Source organism: Anser cygnoides, chromosome 14 (assembly GCF_040182565.1).
Source record: "Anser cygnoides isolate HZ-2024a breed goose chromosome 14, Taihu_goose_T2T_genome, whole genome shotgun sequence".
Classification (NCBI taxonomy): Eukaryota; Metazoa; Chordata; class Aves; order Anseriformes; family Anatidae; genus Anser; species Anser cygnoides.
The window spans coordinates 19,500,323-19,524,220 of NC_089886.1; the positions used below are offsets into that span (position 1 = coordinate 19,500,323).

General features: G+C 40.0%; 1 protein-coding gene across 3 annotated transcripts in view; it reads right to left on the bottom strand.

The window, feature by feature from the left end:
- Positions 1-23,232, bottom strand: part of TTC1 (tetratricopeptide repeat domain 1) — a 33,107-nt gene extending 9,875 nt beyond the window's left edge. The window contains exons 1-6 of one of the 3 annotated variants that reach the window (XM_048064782.2): positions 23,127-23,232; positions 22,336-22,686; positions 10,738-10,798; positions 8,784-8,896; positions 6,397-6,433; positions 4,531-4,679 (exon numbers count right to left, since the gene is read on the bottom strand). In XM_048064782.2, coding sequence (XP_047920739.1) covers positions 4,531-4,679; positions 6,397-6,433; positions 8,784-8,896; positions 10,738-10,798; positions 22,336-22,677 — 702 coding nt within the window. In that variant the 5' untranslated portion in view covers positions 22,678-22,686; positions 23,127-23,232. Of the gene's footprint in view, positions 1-4,530; positions 4,680-6,396; positions 6,434-8,783; positions 8,897-10,737; positions 10,799-22,335; positions 22,687-22,972; positions 23,058-23,087 lie in introns of those variants that run through there. The other 2 variants (XM_048064781.2, XM_048064783.2) reach the window with 2 other exon arrangements.
- Positions 23,233-23,898: the final 666 nt, after the last annotated feature.

Below are 23,898 nucleotides of genomic sequence, written 5' to 3' on the forward strand. Positions count from 1 at the left end.
ATGCACATACACACAGATGGATAAGTCTGAAACCAGACCAGGCCCAGTATCACCAGATCTAATTAGCCCAGTCAGACCTCATCTGACTCCTGCTGACCCAGAGGGAGTTAAGTTGGGTGCAGATCAGGACCCAAGCTGCCTGCATTAAGACATGTGTGAATATCCCCAGGCTCCAAATTCGGTTGCACTGTGGCTGTGACATTTGCTAAGTCTTGGATCACTTTGATATACGTAGAGTCTCTCTCACATTTGGAGATCGTGCTTTAGCAGGAAATAAAGACACAAATAACTTGATATGGAATACATGTTCCATGTTTTGTCGGTCTGAATAGTCTTAGTCCACTGACTCAGCATTTCTCACGCCAGAAACATACCTGCAAGGCTATCTATCTATAGAAAGGTATCCATAAACAGCTATTTTATCTGGTGTCTACGATACTTATCTCAAAGTACAGCTTCTTTTGGTAAATAAGTTTATCTGGTCTGCCAGTCCCTCAGAAACTGTGCTGAAGCTAAAATTCACCCAACACTGTTATGCACCTGCTAAAACAAAACCTGAAGATTGATACCACATAATTAAACACTTTCCAGGAAAGGATCAATAGGGATTATTTGACCACAAAACACTATATTTTCCAACTGTTTAATTTGACATTGAGGATGTCAAAAGTAACTGAAGTGTGTAACAGGGGGCTTTAAAATCAAAACACTAGCGCTGTACTCCTGAAATACAAACAGTACTGAAATTTTAGAGCAGCTAACAAATCAGGAATCAAAGAACTATAAAAAAAGAACTAAATACACAGTAAAGATCATTTAATAAGATTATGACATTCCCTAAAGCAGCATGTGAAATATTTTCTACACACGGGGAGAAGATCGGCTCTAACACTGAATGAGGCTAATTTGCAGATTCTCTTGATGCATCGTTTTCATTACCAGTGGGGGCACAGAAGTGCTGCACTATTTCTGCAAAGAGCACTGCACTTTACATTACAACAAAGCAGAGCCTCTTAGTCCCCCTGCGTATTACAGATATGCTAACTACATACGTGGAGTCTGGAATTGTTTTTTGTTATAAAATTTAGATATTATGGATATTTTTTAGAAGTGTAGGACTAACTTTGTCAGTATTTCATTAAAAAATTTTCAAGAGGTGAGATTTAAGCCTCAATCTCATAAGACTGCTTCTGCTCTGAAACTTGACAAAGAATGGAATCAACTCAGAGCAGAATGCCCTACATCCCACTGCAGCGTAAATTGAGGGCGTTTTGTACAAAGTGTTCTGCACCACATGTGAGCCTAAAGTCTCTGCCTAGTAAAAGGCGGTCAAGGAGCAAAAGGCATGTGTAACAGTCAACGCTTGTACTTCCTAGCTACAAAAATTAAGAATTACTGATCATTCTAAAACATTCCTGAAAGATGGCCAGAACGAACAGCAGCATTTTTTATGATCCTTTCCTCAAACAAATCTCCAGTGGTAACTGAGCGCTGGCACTTTTATGAGATTATTAGAGGCAAACTCACTTAAGGAAGATTGTGGTTTTGCAAGAGACATAAGAGACGGTACCTATACTTTTAGGGGGTTCCGATCAGCCAAAATATAAGTATTTAAAATTCTTCACACTTCGAACCAACTACTGACAGTGTTCCCAAGTCTTAATCTGTGGAGTCCTGACTGGTGGTTCATAACAAGTTGTCTAATCTTCACAGTCACTCTTTGTGAGCGTGCTGCTGAAATGCACCAAAGGCTACTTTACCAAACAACTGACTAGATTATGCTAGGCCTCTTTTTGGATCTAGGCTAATGCTAAAAGGCTACAAGCTACAAAAACTAAATCCCATCGTTTCCTTTACAAACGTCAGCAGACTCCTTGGCTGAATTCCTGGATCAAATAAGCCACAGTCTCAGCTAGGAGACTATAAATGAGGCCAACACAAATAATCTTTTCTAGACTATGATGGATGCATCGCATTCACTGTCCATGCAGTAATGATGTTTGACAAGCTCGTCATTTATTAAACCATTGCCGTGCATGCAACAAGCATCAGGGGGTTGTTTCACAGTACGGTAAACTGACCTTGTCACTGGGTGCTGCCAGAAGTGATGGCCCCAATTCCTGCACTGCCTTGACCACATCTTCTTTCCTTCTCACTAGTAATTGCAGTAGATCTGAGTCTGCATCTGATAGCAGAAAGCCATGGCGATATAAACCTATTCACTCTGGGGGTTATTGGTTGCTGGCTTTTCTTTCCTTGTAGATAGATGGTTTTCCTTCTGGCATATTATATGTAGAAAAATAACCAGCCATCCATGTAGGGTCCATCATGAACTTGTATCAGCGCTAACACAAGGAAAGCGACTGGACAGCTTTTAAAGCAGCTGGCAGTTCATGGGTTTATCTGTTCTTACCCTTGACACTAACAAGAGTTACACGGTTAAGCAGAATATTTTTCTGCCATAAGTGCAATTGATCCAGTCCCAAAGGAAGTAATTTCAGGCAAGCCTTCTTGTCTAATATGCTATTAAAGCAGTTTCTATTATGTCAGTACAACACCATATGAGGGGGGGGACAAGGGGGAGAGAAATTAAAAAATAAAACAGAAATCACTACTAATAATTTACCCACATGGAAATTAAAATAATTAAACAAACCTTGCAAATATATTTCTGCATTAACACCACAAAGTGGTTTTAGAGATAATTTTGTATTTTTTTTTTTAAACTTTATTTTAATTTTAGGGGGCAGAATAGGTTGCATGTTCACTGACATGAAGCTGAACTTAAAATAATGATGCCCTCTGAAAATTTAACAAGCTATTAGAAGAAGTCAAGTACTGTCATATGGATTTGAGCGCTCAATTGTGCATTATGTTTTAAAATTGCATCTATTTATCTTAAAAGGGAAGTAAAAGATAGTTCAGTTGTTTTTACTGCGGAAGATGGTCAGCTCTTTCCAGGCTCTCTGGTGCTTGCAAGCTATTCACCCACGGTGACCTGAGGCTCCCACTTTGACATAAAATGACCGCTACTGTACGTTTGATAGCAGCTACCTTCCATTAGGATGTTCCTCCAGAACCACATGCTGTCTAGCTGCATACCTACCACATTTCAACACAGCCTTCCTACCTCTTTTCAAAATTAAGAATGGCAAGTAGTATATACAGAGAGCTTTGCACACAAAAACAAATTGCCCTTCTTGCTATACCAACTCTTGCAGAAAGACCCTTTGAACTTGTCAAATTCACAGCTGTTTTCCACAGCAAGCATTAACATACTAAGTATCACTAGAAAAATCCCTTCCTGCTTGTATTTTACACAAAATTATTTGAAACCTCAAATGAGCAGGCTGCAGCAATAACTTTAAATCCCCACTGAGTAGGGATTATTTACATGATAGACTAGAATTTCAAGATGTTCTAGAGATTTACCTTTTTCATCCAAGCTGCCATATCCTAAAGTCCAAGGTAACTTTATTTTTTAAAATATACTTCTAGAAATATGACAATGTTTCTTCAAGAAGCCTTTAATACAGAAGTATTTGTAATGTCGATTGAAAACGGACACTGGAGCACAGTACTAAGCTGCAGAACTCATGTATTTGGGAACAAAAAAGTAATTTAATCAGAAAAGAGTGCTGTTTGCAACTACGAAGTGCCACCTTCTTCACATGAAAGACTAAGTTCTTGAAAATTAATAGCAGACTTCAGTCACATAATTCAGACAGATCTTGTCTCCATCATTCTCTTAATCAAGTCATCAAAAAGTATCTATTTTATTCAACTACAAATTCACTAATCAGAAAAGTAATTCTACAAAAAGAAAAATTGACTCCCACTAATTAAATACCTAGCAAGAACTGTATTATGGGGTACTTGTATTCTGATTTCCAAATTGCTGATCCTTACTGAAGTGATGGCTACTAAAATGCAGCAGTGGCTCACTAACACAGTCAGCACTGTACAGGTTCTGACCTAAACAACCTTTTCTAGTGCATGTATAAGTACAATTAAAAATCAAGCAAAATTTCAATGTTTAGTAGAAATTTATCAGAATGCTGTATTTGAAAATGCATGTATTAAAATAACTTCGTTTGAAAAAAGTTAATGCATTTAAACAGTTCCAAGATATTCCTGGTAGAGAATCAAACTAGAAGAATCGTAATATATTCATTGATAAATTGTGTGGGAGGTGACCGCGCATGCACACATGTATTGTGGGGGACATGGGGTAGGTTATTCAACAGGTAAAGATGTAGTTATATGCTTACAGAACATATATTTACTTCCACTCATTTTATAAAGGTTAAAAGAGGACCATGCTTCAGGGACCTGAGCCTTGTCATTGAAGTCATGGCATTTCGTGTAATCTTTCTTATGTATAGACAGAGGAAAGAAACAGTACGCTTTTAGACTCAAAGTTATCACCACTGTGTATGAAGCAGCTTGCATAAACAGCGTTGAATATTTAGACTAGGAAAAGAAAGACCTTGTTTTAAAGTCGTGCCAAAGTACACTAAAAAGGCTTACCATGCAAGCTTCTCTGGCCTGATGAACTGATGGGTCTTTTTCTAGGATTGCTTTATAATCCTCCAGAGCTTCATCTAGTTTTTCTGTTTTTTCATATAGTTCTGCTCTCCTCAGCAAAGCTCTAATATAGTTAGGATCTAATTCCACTGCTGGAAAACAAGAACAAAACACAGTATTTTACTTCAAACATTTCTATACCCCCTCAAATGAATTCTTAAGCCTGTATTAAAGTCTTAATGTTAATAGATGTTTTATAATGCAGCTTAGAATCAGAGTCATGGTTTAAGAGATAAATCATAATTTAGAGAGGCACCCTTTACACCCACCTATAAAGGTCTAATGCAATTGACCGTAGATCACAGACATTAAATGAAGTATCACTATATAGAAGCAAGCTCTATTTGTGCATTAGAAATCATGTGGCACTTCAGAAACATGAAGAATCCATAACATTATATATGCAAAAACTGAAAAATAAGTCTATATTATTAGATTACACCTAAAGTTAATGTACCTAAAGGTATATGTAGTAGGGAGACCAAGCATTTCCTTGCTTATCTCAGTGCAAGTTGAGACAAACTCCAGAACAACTACTGGTGTTCTTCTGAATATCTCTAAAAATCAAACAGTTAAAATTGTGTTGGGAAGCCACAAAAGGTTATACCAGCTCTACAAGTCACCACTGAGGCATTCACACTGAATTAAATCTTTTCTTCTCCTTATTCCCTTGGCAGTTGTGAGCATGTTTACTGGTTCAGTTAGGACTGAATACTGAACTTAACAATAGCCTGTGCATGGTAATTTCTCAAGGATTTCTTCATCCATTTTTCATCATAGGAAAAGGAAGTACAAAAACCTGCCCATTTTTTAATTGCTAACCCATTAAAATTGTTCTCAGGACAACTAAACCCCAGATTAGGTAAATATTCTAGTTTATTTATTCTGGAAGGACAAAGACAACACTACAATCAGCAAGTTGCAGGTTAATGTGAATTGCTCGGCTGTGTGCTAAGTGTTCCGTTGCAGTTTGTAAAAAAAATCCCTGGGCAGCATCAAGCAATGGTTAGTTTAAATCTCACTGCAGCAAAACAGACCTGCTCCCTTTTAGCCACCAAGAAATTATCAGAAGTATTTTTCAAAATGCACCACCACCAAAACAAGGCAAAACCCAACAGTAACAGAGGTCAGCTAGATTTTGTTACCTTCAAGATTCCTTTTAGAACATACAAACTGAAATTTACTGTACAAGTGCCACTGGCATTCAGCCATTGGATTAGTTTTTTGGTTGGTAATTTGGACACTTTTCCCCAGCTGTCATGGGGAGTTTAAAAAGTATTTGAGCATGGGTGAGTGGGTAGAAGCAATAAAGCAATACACAGCTGAAATGATTTTACAAGAAGTTGCAAAGATAAAACTATGCAGGACAAAAACAAGAGAGCATAATCCCTTGTGACCAAGCAAGAGCCTTGCATAAAAGGGACTTGATAGTGCTTTTAATTCTGTGAGGCCCCACACTTCTTTGGAATCTCAAATTAAACCAAGATTTGGTGGGAATAGCAGTTACGTTTGAAATAGTAGGTATAAGGAAACAGCTTCCTTAAAATACTTCCTTTTTTTTTGGAAAAAGTACCAACAGCAGTCTTATTGCCACAGGAGAACAGAAAGTAAATTATTACAGGCAGTAAGTTCAACAGACATTTTACAAAATAAATAGTTTTAGATTCAGGTGTCTTTCACTATAACCTTTCTATAAATTCTTTATATAAAAATGCCCAAAATTACAGCTCTGTGGTAAAGCACTAACTGGCTTAATTTATCCATGAAAGATCTGGCACAAGAGTGATGCACAGGAAACAAAAGTCATACCTTTGCTGCAGTCACTTAGGGCAGCTTCTGTCTTGTCCTAGAACAGAGAACAACATTGTTATATGTACGTTATATTTCTTGGGAAACAGCTTGCTTACAATTGCAAGCAAAAAGGTTTGTCTGGCATTCCAAGGAATGGGTACATTCACGTAATCAAGGCTTTTCATACCATTGCTTCTGATTTAAAGCCCTTTACCAGCGATTAGCTTCCTCTCTCTGAAGGCTGCCAGTGTTCAGATTGCACGGCTGCCCCACTAATCAGTCTGCACTGAACAGCCTGCAGCAAGCGACCATCAAAAGGCTGAGTCACATCTGCAGGCCTTGGCTTAACCGAGCTACAGCTTTCCTACATTTGTCAATTAATTAAGGGGTTGGAATAGACAGTTCCCAGGACTCCCAGATAAATTCCTGTCTGTAAGAGCAAAGACATTTGGAAAGCAGATACTGCCTTTAGCACTAATATAGGCATTGTCCCTTGCAGAGGAAGCTGAGACTGCCAGGAGTGGTAGGGACAAGATTTTAGTGTGCCCAGACAACCACAGTTAGAGGATGAGTCAGGCAATCTGCTTATAATGATACAAAAAAAAAAGGCAAGAATGCCGAGACAGAGATCCTGTTTTCATCTAAACTAAAAAGGCTTCAAGAAAAAAAAAACACCAAGAAAAAGGCTGGCTGTTCTGTGCCTGTATTGTTGATTGACACAGTAGTTTTCATAAGGGTAGTTCCTGCATTTCTATACCCCAGGAACTATTTTCTTCTCCATTAAACGGAAGCTGCCTCACAGAAGAATGCCTGACGAGCTTTTATGGTAGTGCGAAGCAAATGGGTGATGCAAGTTTAAAAGAAAAAATACTTAATGGGGGAAGTTATTAATAATGTGAATCTATTTTCAGTGTAAGGTTTGGGTCTGTGAGGTTCTACTATCTATACAGGTGATACAGTAGTTTGTGCACAGTTTTTATTATCCTGTGCTCATTTGGGAAATATTGGATTAGTTTCCTAGCTAACATCTGGATTATGAGGAGCTTTTTCAGGTTTCAGCTTTCATATTTGGAAGGTTCCAACATCTGCTATTACAGAATTTCATTTTTTCCTTGCCTGTTCAATTCAGTATCCCAAGAGTGAATTCTAGCTGAGCAAGAATTTATTTACACCTAAATATGGCTGCACAGTACACTTACAGACAGAGCTGCATCTGCATCAATACTGGAGGAAAACCACAAGGAAGTTCACTTTGCAGGAGGATAAAATAAGGATAGGAGCTACTATGCTATTTTTCCATAATAATATAAAAACCAAAGCAAAAATAAGGGAGTAATTTCTCTTCAATTCTTATTTTCACTTATTTAGAAAGAAGAGGTAATTTAGCACCATGTTTATAGCTTATAGCCTGAAGAGACAGTTTTGAAAGTATGATAATAAGCATGATAGAAAAGCCATAAAAGTGTCTCAGACAACTAAATTTAGACACACAATGCCTGTGAGCCAGAGAAATATTACTGAATGCTTGTTGATAGGTCCTCCTAGCTCCTGTTGTGGTCAACTAGTAGAATGTGTGAGCTGTATGAAATACACATACTAGCTGTATACTAATACAACTGTATGAGATCAAACACGCATAAAGGTTCTCCTCTCACTCCTCCTGTTACATGGCAGTCCGGCAACTTATATGTAAAGATGAGATCCTCAATTCTTTAAAATCAATTATTAGCTTATAAGTTAAATTGTTGGCTTTCCATTGTGCTTACAGTACATTTCAGATTCTGGAAGCATGTGGGCATCTGTCCCTGGACACAGAATAGAAAATAAATAAGAGACAGCTGTAGCCATTCTCTCGGGACAGTGCCCTATTACATAGGGTCCATGCTGCTATATAATAACTGTGAAGGAAGCACGCTAACTGTATTAATTAAGTCATAGGAAGCCCTACTTATGCCTGAAAGCATCTGAACCAATTATATGAAGACAAGTCTGACTATCCAGGTTTTAAAAACCTGGATAAAAAACCTGATTTAAAAACAAATACTACCTAGTTACACTTCTAGACAATCTAATACATGGGTCTGTATACATTAAACACACTTGAACATACCTGTTCCACATGAACTTTGAATTTATTTGAAAGAAAATGAAAAAACAATCTGTTTTAAATATAATACAGCAAAGCAACTTTGAACAGCTGCTCCAATTGCAACTTTCAGTTTTGAATTAATCCTCAGTAAAATCAAGTGTACCAGCATTTCTACTGGGAGCACAAGAGAATGTACAAGCAACAAAGCCTGCAAACAGTTTAATTCCTTTCCCCTCCTTTATGCATCCCTAATGACTTCATAATTTCATTTGACATATAAACAATAATCGTCATTTCATAAAACAAAGATATTCACCTGCTTCATTTTTGCAGCAGCTCTGTTTGAAAACAAAACAGCCCTATCTTTCTGGAAGCAGGCTGGACAAATCCGCAAAGCCTTCGTATATGAGTCTTCTGCCTCTCCATAGTCTGCAGATGCAATAGGGAAAAGAAACAACAAAAAACCACAGATCATTTATTTCAAATGCCAGTATGGTCAATGAATCATATGGCTAGAATTTCTTTGGAAACCTTTCTCAATATATGGTGCGGTATTTAAAGCAGTGGTCAGAATCAGTAGCTGCTTTCTGACAAAGTACACTACTGACTACTACTTGTATCAATGACAACCAATTATTTTTTAAAATCAGCACCCTCACAGAAGCAGAAAAGTGTTCCTGTGCTCAGCGTAACTACTGCAGCATGTAGTGCATATAATTCTCACACCCGAATCTGTTTCATCCTTTTTGTTCAGAGGGTACCACCAGCCTTAGGGGTTGAATCTTTTCAGCTGAAATGTATCCTTGATCTGAAAGGAAACATGTGCTGGGACATGTTATTGCACCAATACCTGCTCACAGCAGCTAGGGAAATATCTCATTTGTCAGAGTATCCTCAACGATTGACTTAAAGGTCAGTCACCACAAACCTATCAATTGGCACCTGAAGGTCGTCCATCTTCATGTCTGATCTAAAGCACAGACCAGTGATAAAGCACATGAGATTATTAAGTTGTTTTCCAATAATGGTAGAGTCAAAGAACAAAAAGGCCCTATAGTGACCCTGAACAATGCCCTGCCAGCTGACAAATGCATTCTCCTCAAAGCAGAGCAATTCTTTTTGCATGTTAGCCAGCGACCATACAGGTGCTTAAAAGGTCGTTCATTCCTGATCAGTTTGACAGGCATCAGCAGCACAGGCACACTGAACACATCTGCCAAAGAATTTTTCAGGAAAAGGCTATGGATAAGATCTCAAACGACGACTGAGCCAATATTACAGGCTTGCTACTTCCACAGCCCCAGCAGCTCCTTCCTGCCTGCTCTGACACTTGCCTGAATTGGTAAACCATTCCCCAGCAATCTCGCTCTCTTAGAGACCTCCAGCAGGAAGACCACTGTCTGGTTATCAGGATATGCTTCTGGGAAGCAGAAGTTACTCATTTGTGTAACCCTGTTGACTGAGGGAAGCATTAATGTACATTTCCTTGTTTCTTTGAAAATCCTCTAACCATCGGAACATTACATGAATGGTAGGGGTCAAAATCCCTTCTCCCTTCATGTGCTTTAACTAAAATCATTGGTATTGTTATTTACTGCAGACCTATTGTTACAGATTAACTATGTTTACAACATATCGAGTTCCAGTGTAAGCTAGAAGTTTGCACACCTCTAGATTTTTTAAAAATATGTATCTATATATCTATGCATATATATGGATATATGTGTATATCTCTACATATATAAAGATATACACATATATGCATAGAGATGCTTGCATGTATATATACACACACCATATATAGTGTATATATAGAGATGTACACAATGTACAAAGAAAGAAAAGGGCCAGTGGATACAAAGAAACATACAAAGGTACAAAGCTATGAGAGTTATTGAGCCACTGAGCCTCCATCAATTCTAAGCAATTGCATTAGCAGAACTCAATCTGGTGGAAGCCTTTTTTGATTAGGAGAAAAAACCCTGGCACTTGGAAGGCAATCAATTCTGTATCATGTTCTTGGATTTAAACACAGCTTTCATGAGAAACCTGCTTTAGCAATCCAAGTTTTTGTGATTTAAACTTAACTCTTAAGGAAGTCTCTCTCTTTCTGTTCCCTAGAGCTGGGTGAAAAAATGATATAGATGATAACTTTGAACAATGATAGGTACGAGATCTTCCTACAGGTTTTCTGCAATATCACCATAATGGTGAAGTATTAATTCGAGATTCTCTAACTTGCACATGATATTAAAAGATTATCAACACACCTCCTTTCTTGAACTGCTCATTTCCTTTCTCCTTCAGGGTTGTGCTCTCCTTTCTTCTTTTCTACAAAAGAAGAGACAATGTCTCAAAATATTTAATTGAAATGAACAAGTAGGTCAGCTGTAGTTCCAGATAAGCTATGAATGGAAATCAGAATAGAATATAACCTGAAGAATTTTAACTAGTACCAAGATCACTTGCTTGCATTTACTGTGGCATGATATGCTTTATAGATCCATAAAATACTGGAGTATACCAATGAGGCAGTTAAAAAGCTCTAGTTCATTAACAACACTATGCACAAAGAGCATTCATAGTGAATTATATGGTTTAAACTAGTATGCTAGCTTTTTAGTTGTTTGCTTGCTTCTTAATTCCTTTCCAATTCAACTGAATTCAGTGTAGCTCAACTATGTAGCATGCATTTTAGATGTAAAGTCTCAAAAAAAACCTTTTGTTTGAAGTAATTCTACCTCAGAAATTCAGTTACCTCCAGAGATGTACAAAGCATGTTGAGCTTACTGAATCAGAAGCAGGTCCATGGATAATAGTGCCCTGAAAGATTTCTTATGCAAAGTGAATAAGCCATCAGAGCCTGAGACAGGAAGATTGTTCTGCTACACAGTGAAAATTGCACACGCTAAGCAGAGTTGTGTTCTCATCCATGAATATCTTAACCGTACTCTTGGCACAAGCAAAGTTGACATGAATGCTCTTAGCCTCTGACACTGAAAATACAGGATGTCATAAGCCATCTCTTACAAAGGAAGCCTTCGACATGCAGACGTACCTCACAGAAGTAAAAACAAAGCACTGTAAGACAGACAATATCAACAAGCAGCAATGCTCACGTTCATGAGTCATTTCTACGGTTAAAAAAACTAATTTGACCGCTGACTTTGCCCCCAAAACATGCATGCACAAAGGACTTAAATGAAGGTGGCTATAAATCACAGATCACTGAGCAATTAAAAAGCCAACACTAGGAAAAGGAACAGTTTCCTTTCCTGCAGATTCTGTAAATCAAGGATTAATGCAATTATCAATATCGCACAGAACATCTCCTTGGAAACAGCTAAATATAGCACCATGGAGCACTGCACCATCTCACAGCTATGCCAAGTAACTGACAAACAATACAAAATCAGAGGTTCTCTCCTCTTACTTTTATTGCTTTTGGAAAGTAATTCACTTGACCACTGTTACCATCTTTGTAATAACAGATCACAGTGCTCCGAAAGCTAGGCTTGAGAGAAGTGGCACTCGGTGGTCACAAGCACAACTACACACTAAAATCTCATCTGACCCTTTTGATACGTGATTAGATCAGTAATTTTTTTCCCCCATCTCCTATTAAAACATTCTCTAATACTCATTGCTCCTCGCACAACACTAGTGGACAAAACACACATCACTACTTAGCAATCTGCTTTCCTCCCGGGTGCAATGCCAGACCTACGCTGGTCCTTCCACAACGTCACTTGCACCAGCACACCCGAGCCAGTCAGTGCTTTCTGACTATGAGCATAGGAACGAATCTGAGCACTTACAGCACCAACTGCATTAAAAGCGCACGTTCTTCGTATATATGTGGGACTTGGCTGCTCAGCACAGGGAATACACAGCTACATTTGAAATCTGCACCCAAACTTGGGAAATGCTCGACAGAACCACTCCAGCAAGGTCACTGCTACGCACTCATTTGTCTCTCCACAGAAACACATTTTTAAAACATCCTGAATGCACATTGAGTGGAAATTTGCACAACAGAGGTCATTTTCACACCAGTGAACAGCACAGAGCAGGTTTGGAGATGATGATCTTACTGGAAAAGCTGAGAGATCTACAAAGACAATCCTCATCCAAGATAAGAAACGCTTGAAACACCAGCCCTACTGACTTCATTGCTCATGACCTATTTAGAACTGGCCTTTAAGTGCTATTAACTGATTCACTGTTGCATAAGGTCGGGTTGCGTGCAATGTAACAGAAGAATTTTTCCTATGAGAACTACAGCATGGTTGTGGTACTCCTGATGCAGAAACCCTAAAAATCAAGGGATACTGGATGAAAAGCTTTACCTGCATTATCACTTAGATAATTATCAGTTGGACTAGACGATCCTTACGGGTCCCTTCTAACTTGGAATATTCTATGATTCTATGACTTTCTTTCATTTTATTAAAAATACTACAAAAGAGTTTATGTTTATCCCAGTCAAGTATTCAATTCTAAGAACTGCTTTGAAGCAAGGAGGCTTCAAGAGACTAAGCTTAAAAATAGGAATTAAAAAAAAGTTTTGAATCATGGGATTCCTTCTCAGACAGTCAAGAAGATTGTGAACTGGAGTCTCAACAGCACAGACGACCAAGGTATGGCCACATTTGCTGGGGAAACACAGGCAAACAGAAGTCCTGAGCAATTGAGGAGTTTAAGGGCTGTCACACTGGGAAGCAGATTCATTCAACTCTCCTTGCCTGAAAGCCTCTTCTTTGATATCTCCTCTTGCTCGCAAATCCAGCTTCACAAACTGGAAGGGCAGGGGACCATTAGCCACAGAACTGTTACAGCCATACAAATGTCAGCAAGTGTCTCGCAGTCACTTTGACTATTTGCCCAGAAAAGGTGTTGTCTAAGCGTGTCTCAGCAGCTCTGGCAAGAAAACCTTATTTGGCTTTGCAGCTTACTCAGCTCCCTGGAAAGCAGCTATGCAAGCAATGCAGTCCTGCTTCAAAACCAGCATTTCTGCTGCAGCTTCACCAACATCTTCATATTCCTGTATTACATGTTTCAGGCTGTTACTTAGCTTCCAGACTGTACAAGTTTTCACTGTGTTTTCAAAAAAGGTGAAGTCTGCAGAGTACCTCATGCATCGTTCTGTATTTGCACTGGGAGCGTGACCCATTGGCGAGACGTAGTAGCTGACTATCATCCCCTAAAAGCAAATGCACAGGATGTCAAAGCATACATATTAGAAGTCACAGCCTAAATGCACTAGCCTCTAAAGCACACAATGTATTTGTGAGAGAAATACATAATGTGTTCCTGCATATGTATGCATTTCTTTAACAGAAAGTCACAATACAAAAGCAGCAGAAAGATAACTATTCTGGATTAATTTACATTTAATTTGAATGGATTCTTGGAGTGTGTGCTGCTCAAATTAATGCTGTTGGAATCTTCTATTCAAATCCAGAATTAAAGAAATAAAGCACCTTTAGAAAATATAACCTCTTCACTCAGTATGCTGCATTTCCAGCTTTGATGGACTGGTCATCAGTTTACTGTGATCATATCAGCCCAGAGAGGAACAGATTGCAAGTGACTTGTCCTTGGGACAAATTTTGCATGATGTCATTTCCGTGTCCCGACCCACTCATTTTTCAGCAAAAGATTTAAGTAGCTGCAGGGCAGGCTACCCGTTCCTTGGTGAGGGAAGTCGGTCAGACTGAACTCCTTGAATGCTCTGCTTCAGGAACAAAGATCTTGACCCACTACATTCCCATAGGCTGCTCACATATGAGCACGGCATCAGTCACAACTTCCCCAACTTACACTCCCTTAAGATGCTCTGCAATTCAAAAGATGTGAAACCTTTGGTATTGCTTTTTGCAAATTCTAAGATGACAAATTCCAAGTGCAGGCATTAATTTTTGATGTACATTTTCTTTTTTAACCACAAGGAAAAATAACTGTATTTAACTAAAAACATAGTTCTTAAATGATCTGATTATAAAGGTTCACAGATTTGGATGCTGAATTACGATCATCCGTATTCTGAAGAAATTAGGATCGTAACCTAAACCTGCCTGGCAAGCAAGAGGTGCAGAGAATTAAGGCCTGATCTGAAGTAAAGAGAGAAGACAGCTTGGTCTTCTGACAATAAAGTACAACAACTCAAAAAAAAAAAAAGAACAAAAAAGAACAGACCATCATCAAATACAGTCCTTTAGCTTCAGCTTCTCTGCCAAAAAGCTCAGTTAAATAAATTAAAGCATTATTCAAGTATTAGGGAGAGAGCAACCTACACATTTTTGCTGTTTACTTCAGAAGGAACCAATATAATAACAGTGCTGGCAATGAAATCCCTAAATATAGCTGGTGAGAGCTGGAGGTTGAATACCCACAGTTTGTAATGCTTTCTAGCACGCTTCCTCTGGCTGTTCCTATGAATTTTATTTGATTAATTGATTTAACTTTGCAATGGAACTGTTCCTGGCTCCAGTTTCATGAAGAGCAGCAAGCATACTTTCTCCTCTCCCATGATATTTATACAGGGTGACAATGCACATCTGCAGCTCGTAAACCCTTACATATCGGCATCCAGCAGCAGTCATTTAAAATTACTGGGGTTCAAAGGGTCTGTGGAAGCAAGCAATTTAAACAGATAAGGAATATATTTTACACCTTCAAATACCACTTCTAGTTGTAAGCCACCTACTAGCAGTCATCTGCTTCCCCCTGCAGTTTTGTGAAGTTATTGCTGTATCACGTTCATTTAAGGAACTTCAATTTAAGGTTGTAGTCACTCAAAATCTCTCAAAACTGGTTAGAGTTGTCACTTGAAAACTGTGCCAAATCTGTCCTCTCTGCTGAAGAGGTAGAGTAATTGGTATTGCTAGACCGCCCAACTCCTGCTCATTGTAACTTCACGGTAAAGATGGATTTAGTCTTTCTGTTGCCAATCACTACCTTCTCCTAAAACTGTAAGCAGCACTTACAGAAACAATAGGGCACATCCACCAATAGGGCACATCCACTTACAGAAACAATAGGGCACATCCACAGTGTGCCAGACTGAAACCTGTGCCTATTCCTGAGTGCCAGCCTGTCATTCCTGCTCCGGAGGCAACAGCCTCCAGCAGAAAAGTGAAGCTGACCACTTAATCCATCACCACGAGTGAAAACCTTCAATCATGCACAAGCCTCTCAGTTTTCTAAACTGAAGGTCTCGATTCGACAGGATCAGCAACTTCCAGAGAAATGCAAAATGGAATATAAGCATAAAAACAGCAGCACTGCAAGAAAACCAAAGGTATAATTTTTCACTCTATTAAATTGCCAAAGACTTTTTTAAAAAAGTTTATAAATGCAACTGAAACTCTGAATCTCATAGGGAGACTATAACTGCAGACTTTACCCAGGTTCTTCTCACCAGCACTTGGAATTAGCTACTCTAGCAGATACAGATAGACTTTTCAGATGTGCTTTAACTCAGAAAATAAAACAGGATGTTTTGTTCTATTTTTAAAACCATCAGACAGGGCTGTTTTAATCCAGCAATCTGTCTTTTACTCTGATTTGACCAAAGCAACAACATATCTAGTGTTACTGCTGTACTGCATACAGGATTCAGATTACTAAAGTAGGTCATTTTAATAGGGGAATCACCTTTAAATTATATATTATATTATATATTATATTTCCATACAATTGCATTGTGACCCCTTCAAAACCCAGTTGTCTTGCAAGTTTTATTGCTGTGCAAAATAATTTTGAATGCTGATTAGAAGTGCTGTACAGTCAGTTGCATTGTCTCGTATTAATTATCTGGCTTTGGTCCAACCAGCTCATTCTTCCTGAAAAGTTCTAAGACCACCTCTAAGTGACCAACACCTGAGGTCTGCTCCAAATTTTGACGTACTTCTTTGCATCTTCTCTTCCACTTTGTACCTTACCTTATATTTTGTAACTATTGCAGATGAAAACAGCTAAACTTTCACAGCCAAGGTTACTACTCCATATTGGGCAGATACCTGGAACTAGGAAAACATCAAATACTGAAACGAATGACTTTACTCGAGAAGCTATCTCAGAAGAAATCCCACATCAGTTCTTCAGCCCCTGAAAAAGCAAATTCTATACAGAAGCTATAACTTATGGAAGAACAATGGGATCAACCTGAGGCATGGGGAAGGAAAGGGTGAATAGGTGAGCAGTTTAAAGGAAATTTCTTGATGAGGACAGAGATCTTCTCTAACACATCCTAGAATTTCTGGGGAAAAAAAAAGTTTTACTGTTTAGACCAGAACTGAATATATCTCATGTATAACTCAAAAAAATATTTCTCAAAGGTCAGTTTTACTTAACTCTTACAGAGTTGCTAACAAAATTAATGAAGAAACTCCTCTACTAGAGCTGTGCTCCTCATCTTGCTGACTTTTTCCTGAATAGCAGATGAGCATGGTAACAGACAGCTGTAGCTCTAATGCACACGCAACAGCCCAAAGAAGGCAAGTGCTTTTGAGGAATATTACATATTTATTGCAGGCCTTACAGCAGCTAGAAAGGAGTGTTCTATATCCATGAGAGCTTCCTAGGCCAGGTGCTCAAGTCTTTGCCAGACAAGGCCTGAAGAACAAGCAACATCTGTCATGACGGAAGAGCGTGAGGGATTTAGAACGCTGCTGCTGGATAAACTCATAATTAATGGGTGTCTCTCCAGAAGAGGACCAGGTCAGACTGAAAAAATTACCAAGTAACAGCTGCTGGGTGTCCTCTGATTAATTCTGCAGACTAGACCAACGTCAAAGCCATCAATGTCAATGGCAACTAACCAGAAAATCTGTCTGTAATGCATCAAAAGCAATTTACTGCTCAGTGCCTCTGCTGAGATAGCAATAAGCATACTTAAAAAAATACCTTATAAAACAGAATTTCGTTTCAGGCTGTATAATTCTTAAAAAACTCAGACTTCCAAGTCCAAGCAAGTAACCCGACTCTGTTCTAAGCTATTTCTGCTTTTTAAGAATTTTTCTTGCAGGTTCATGTCTTAATAAACTCTTTCCTTCCTGTTTTTATTTTACTTCATTGTGCAGAAGAAGCTTCTTATGTCATCCTACTGCTTCCCTGGAAATAATTCTTATTACTTAAAATCAGAATTCTCACTATAAAGGGCTCCTGAAACATAATTCAGAGAAAATACACAGCCACTTGCTCCTTCCCTTTGATCTCCTCAGCAGCTTCTGCATAGGTGAGAATTTTTACTCAGAGCTGCTACTGTGCTACACAAAGATGTGCATAAACACAGCGCAAGGACTAAAAATCTCTTCCCGCATCTCCAGAATAAATTAGTCTTTTTCTACAGCCTAGTTATAAGACAACATTGCTCAGAAGTACCAATTTATTAAAACCACTCAAAAACAGTGTATTTAGTTAAGAAACTACAAAGGTTTATATACTCCATAATTTGATTTGAGCAGGGCTAACATCCAGCTCTTGTTGTTACAAGTATTTTGAGCATATAATTTATGGTTGGTGTTGCAACCACAGTTAACACAGCTTCCTCTTGGATGGGCAAGTAGTCTAATCAAAGAAAATCCATCTACTCTGTACGTAAATGCCATCATGAGACTTCAGTTTGATGCCTACTCTCAGCAGCGTTGCCTGTGACTCAGCAGCGTTGCCTGTGATCTAAAAATACAGCCTTTTTCCCCCCCCCCCATCTGAATCAGTCCCCGTAACTGGTTCACTGCACATTCACAGAGAGAGGTGTGCTGGCACAGTGAGGGAGGCAGCAGGGGTTCAGAATAACTGATCAAGGACTGCCGAAGCAGCAAACAGAACTGCTGCTCAGCATATAGTCATGACCTAGTAATACTACCAAATAAACAAGTTCTGAATATTTCTGCCTCATTTTCTTCAGCTGCAAGAAAATCATATTGCCCTTCTCCTCAAGAAAATCCTTTTGAGTAACTTGTGGTTAAAAATATTTTAAAAAATTGAATAAATGGATGTGCAGCAGCTGCCTGCAGACCATAACAGAAGTATTTTTTTCTTAGAACCGGCATCATTTAACAGATTTTCCTTATAATGAAAATATACAAGGTTTCACTTTCTAAAATAAATTTAAGCAACAGTTCTAAGTATTATAAAGAAAACTAAGAGTGGAAATTCAGGAAATAATCCATCCCCATGTTTTTTCTAAACAGAAAATATACAGTGATGTCAAGTAAGAGTGTGCTAAGAGATTACTTCATTAGTTGTAACTCCTGCTGCAAGCTTCTAATTTCTCTCTCATTTCTGGATTTCTCAAGCTGTACTTGTAACAGATACCAACAATATATTGTTGCAGAAAAAAAAGATGTATTTTAAAGACTGCTTACATACTTAACTCAGAAAGCTCTCTAAGGAACCTAATGTTCACACTACAAACATTGCTAATCTAATAGCTGTGGTGATGCTACAAGATGAATTCTCTCTAATTCATTAAGTGTAATTGTAAACCAAGTTGAAGGGCATAACCTCTCAATGCCACTGAAAATAAAAATTAGAAAGATCTCATCTTGCAGAAAGAATTGGCAGCTGCAGATATCTTTCTCTAAGAAAATCTCTCCAGCTTTAAACGATTATTATTTTGTACCTGCACAGCATCTTTCAATGGAGAATGTAACAAAGCAGAATGTAAGTATCCAACATTCTTTTGCTTATGTTACAGAGGGCAAAAATTATTGTGAGAAATTAAATGACTACCTAACAATACAACAAAAACAAGCGAAGCACAAAAGCTATGACACCACATTTCCAGGCCTGTTTCTCTTTCTGGTGCTTAAAACTCAGACATAATTTTCACCCTGAAAGTTTAGCATTTTGTCTGTGAATCTCTCAAACTGCCTTCAAGCCTCATCGTTACTCACACTCACAATAACCCTTGCCGCACCAGCAGTAAATACAGGTATGAAAAAGGGACTTTTTAATCTAAACCGGAAGAGATGCAAGGGCAACATGATAGACTGCATCTGGAGAGTGTCTGTTGATGGTGTTCTCCCTTCCTGATCCTCCATACAAGAAAAAAGACATTGACTTCCTGGATGGAGTCCAGTAGAAGGCCCCCAGGACAGTCAGGACACTGGAGACATGACCAAAGCAGCCTGCCTATAAGAATTGAGTCCATCCAGGCTTAGGAAAAGGTGTCGCAGGGAGACCTGGCTACTAGAGAAAATGGGGACAGACTCCTCCTGAAGGCATGCAGAAAAAAACACGTCCAGGGGTCACAAGCTGCAAAAAAAGGAAATTCTAATTAGATACAAAGAAGAAAAAAAACACCATCATGAGGGCTGTTAAACACTGGAACAGAGGCCTGTAGAGCCTGTGCAATCTCCAGGCTGGGAGATGTCAGCACAGTTCCGGGCAGCCTGATCGGGCTGATCCAACTTTCAGCAGGGGTTTCCACTAGATAATCTTCACAGGCCCTTTTGAGGCAAAGTATGTACCAGAAAACTTCTTGAGATTTTTTTCAATTCTTCATTATTAAATCTCAAAGTGTTACACCCAGCGAGCATCATTATGCCCATTTTACAGATGTCAAAACAGAGGGAGAGACATAGAGAGATGAAGTAATTTCCACAAGGTCAACCAGAAGACATGTATTATTCTCAGTTTCATTCTTATTTCAAAAAGATTGCATTCTATGTTCCTCTCCTCCACGAGTTCCATAGTTTTCCCACCCCACAGAATGTTTACATTGACATTACTAACCGTGCCACCGATGAAAACTTACCTTTTATCTTCACCAATGTATTTGGGTCAGAAAGCCCACCCTATCAGCAAGGGAGCTATCTGAGCCACAGCTCGATTAAGTTTCTCTATACTTGCTTGTAAAAAAGAATTTAGTTTTCAGTTGCCTGTGTGATCTTAGCTCTGCATATTTCTGCTCACCATTCTCTGTTTACACTAGCTGACAGTAAGACCATGGTATAGTCAAGTTACTGCCTAGCCCCTCCCTCTTTCCAAGCTTTTTTGGGGCAACGTACAGACATCTGTTATTTACTTACACAACATAGACAGGGCTAGTCAACAGTTAAGAGAGTGGCACAGCTTTATCAAGTGAGTTGAATAAGAAAGGACCAGCCTTCCTATACAAAAAAAAAGTACCAAGCCCCTATGCATTCACTGACACATTCATATTTTATGCACTTAACAGAGTTATGACACTTCATTTCTTCTTTTCCTTATTTTGATAGCCCATGTCCATTACCATCGGTAATGATGATTTAGGAGTTTCTGAAATAAGCCCTTCAGTACGATATCTTCCCCTGTGAAGTAATGCTTTCTGGAGATGGAGCCCACCTTCTATTACCAGCTGTCATTCCTTGCTCAACTCTCTCTGTCCCTCATTATAATCACTTATGCAATGCTACCTACAATCCAAGCTGTGCACCTACTTCCAGTAAGGACTCTATCCCCCTTATAGGGATAAGATCACAGAACAGTTTGGGGTGGAAGTGACCTTGAAGAGCACCAAGTTCCAACCCCCCTGCCATGGCAGGGACACCTCCCACCACACCAGGTTGCCCCAAGGCCCCATCCAGCCTGGCCTAGAGCACTGCCAGGAATGGGGCAGCCACAGGTTCTCTGGGCAGCCTGGATCAGGACCTCAGCACCCTCGCAGAAAAGAATTTCTTCCTCATGTCTAGCCTAAACCTACCCTCTTTTAGTTCTAAGCCTTTACCCCTTGTTCTATCCCTATGTTCTCTGATAAAGTTCCTCTCCAGCTTTCCTGTAGGCCCCCTTTAGGTACTCTCTCCCTAGAGAGTTAACGTTCACGCCTACAGGACTATAAAATGAAGTTTGCTGAAGTCTTCCCCTCTGAAATTATGATAGGTCAAAACTCCACCTTTTCCCCAATTGCCAATAAATATACTAGTATTATTCATCAATATTTCAGTTTTTAGTATAATTAACTGCTCATCAGGGTAATGCAATCAGGTTTTAAGAGGCTGGATCAGCTCTTTGAAACGTTATTTGTTCTAAAGGCCAAGCTATAAAAACCTGGTTCCTCCTAATTTATCAGCAGTAGAGTGCTCAAGAACTGGGAGAAACACAATATACAAGTGTTCTACAGGACTTGTATGTTAGCACATAGGTTTTGATTTAGTATTTTTACTTCCCCACCGTTCACAAATTCAAGTTGCAAAAAGTTTTTTTTTTTTTAAATTATATGATGACCATAATACCCTAGAACCTTGAAAGCTAATGTCTGTCAAGTGACACCACTGACTAAGTGTCACAACAACTGGTTCACACAGACTTACTGTGGCGTAGACACTTTTAGAGGCTGCTGAACAAACCCTCAGGCCTATTTCATTATTCCTCACAAGCTCACACAGCTTGTTACCCAAACGTTTTGCCCAACATTGAAAACAAACAAAAACCAAACATTAAAGCATTTTGTTTAAAGCCTCAGTAATCTATAGGGATAAATTTCAACGTTAATCCCAAAACACTAATACATCAGCTAGCCTTTCAGATATCAAAAGTATCTTGAATACCCCCCCCCCCCCGAGTGTTTGGAAAGCATTCTGCAGATAATCTGGGGAAAACAAATAATGCACACAAACTCAGCAACGTGAAACAGGGAAAATTTTGTTTCTTACAATCTGTCTTAAGTCACAGCAACCTTACACACTGCAGAAAGCAGATAAAAACCTGCGACAGAGTGTGATGATTAGCAACAGTAAGCAAAGCTAACAAAATAACAGGTACCAAAAAGAAATTGGGAACAGTAACATTAGTCACATAAAAGAGTTTTAAAGGTCCATTTTCATGCTGGTCACAAACCATTCAGAGAAGTGACACTGAAAGTGGGTACTTTGAATTACCTGTTTTTCTTCCTCTGGCATATCTTTTTCTAGTTCCAGTAAGTATTCTTCATCTAGTTCTGTCTGCTTCCTTGTGCTATTCTCATCATTCTGTATATTCCTTTCATCATCCAGTATAGGTTCTTTCACCTCAAAGGAGTCATGACAGTCATGGAAACACTCATCTGCTATCGTGGGATCTTTGGCTGAAGATGCTGCATAGCCACTTCCCATATTTTGGGGATTGTGGATATCTTTAGGGCCAGAAGCCAACGAGCTGGTGCTCTGCGATGCCTTCTGATCAGAAAGCTTTAAGTGACCAAGTAATTCTTCAGGTGGGCTTCCATCTTTAAACTCTTCCATGTTGGAGTCCTTGGAAAGGTTAGATTTTTAGAAACGAGAAAGAAATCACCCTAAATAAGCCCAATACAGCAAACAAGTATCTAAAATGCTTATAGATACACCTAAATAACCGAGCTATTAATAGATGACATCACCCGAAGGAACCCATAGCCCCTCCAGGGGAGGAAGGCACCAGCAGACACCCCTCCCAGCCGCCACACAGCTGAGGGGGGCACCGCGCTGCCGCCACGCCCCCGTCAAGCCCAGGCCCCCCCCAGGCCCCGACCGTCCTGCAGCGGGGCCCCACCGCGTCCACCTGCAGCCCGGGGGCCCTGCCGTCCCCGCGGGCCCCCCCAAGCTGCGTGCAGCGGACCCCCCGCCGCCCCCCCCAGTACGGCCTCCACCGGGCCCGGCCACCCCCAGGCCCCGACCTGCGCCTTCTCTTCCGCCTTCCTCCACGCCCGCCTCACCTCGCGGGTCGCTTCTTGCCTCCGGGCCAGCCAATAGAAAGGGGGCGTTGCGCGCGGGGCTTGCTGGGGTTTGTAGTCGCTACGCGTTGCCGGGGTTTCGGCTTCTGACGGTTGCTGGGATTTGTAGTTCTCGGGACGTAGAGGGCGGTGCCGGCCCGCGGGCCCGCCTGCGGGAGCGGAGGGGAGGGGAGAGGGGAGGGGGGGGCGTTATAGCCCTGAGGGCAGAGCCGTGTGGAGCCTGAGTCGGAGCCCCATCAGGGCCCCGGCTGTGGCGAGGCCACAAATAAGGCCTGGGGGAGGGCTGGAGGAGGCACGTTGGGTCGAGACGCCCTCCCCTGAAAAATAAGGGTGAGGGAAATAGGGATGGCCCGGTGGGTGAGCAGGAAGAGGGCCCGGGTACTGGACCCAAGGATACTGGTCCTATTGCCTGTTCCTTTAGTGACAACAGCTATATGGCTTGTCACGGCTGTACCGCTTACAGGGCACCCTGAACTGGTTGGCTGTGTGACGAACTTCAGGTTTATATATCTTGTATTCCAGTAGCATGTGAAAACCAAATTCTGTGTAACTTAAGTACTGGAATAAAGCCCCCTGTCACCTGTCACTTTGCTTTGCATCCGGTCATTCCATACCACACAAATGTTGCGCCTCGAACTTAGAAACAAAACTGAATTTTCCACAAGTTTTGACCTAGTGGAAAGTATGCAAGGCAGCGTCTTTTTATGGAAAATCGCTGTGCCAAGCCATGGGGCAGTCAGTACGTATTCTTATG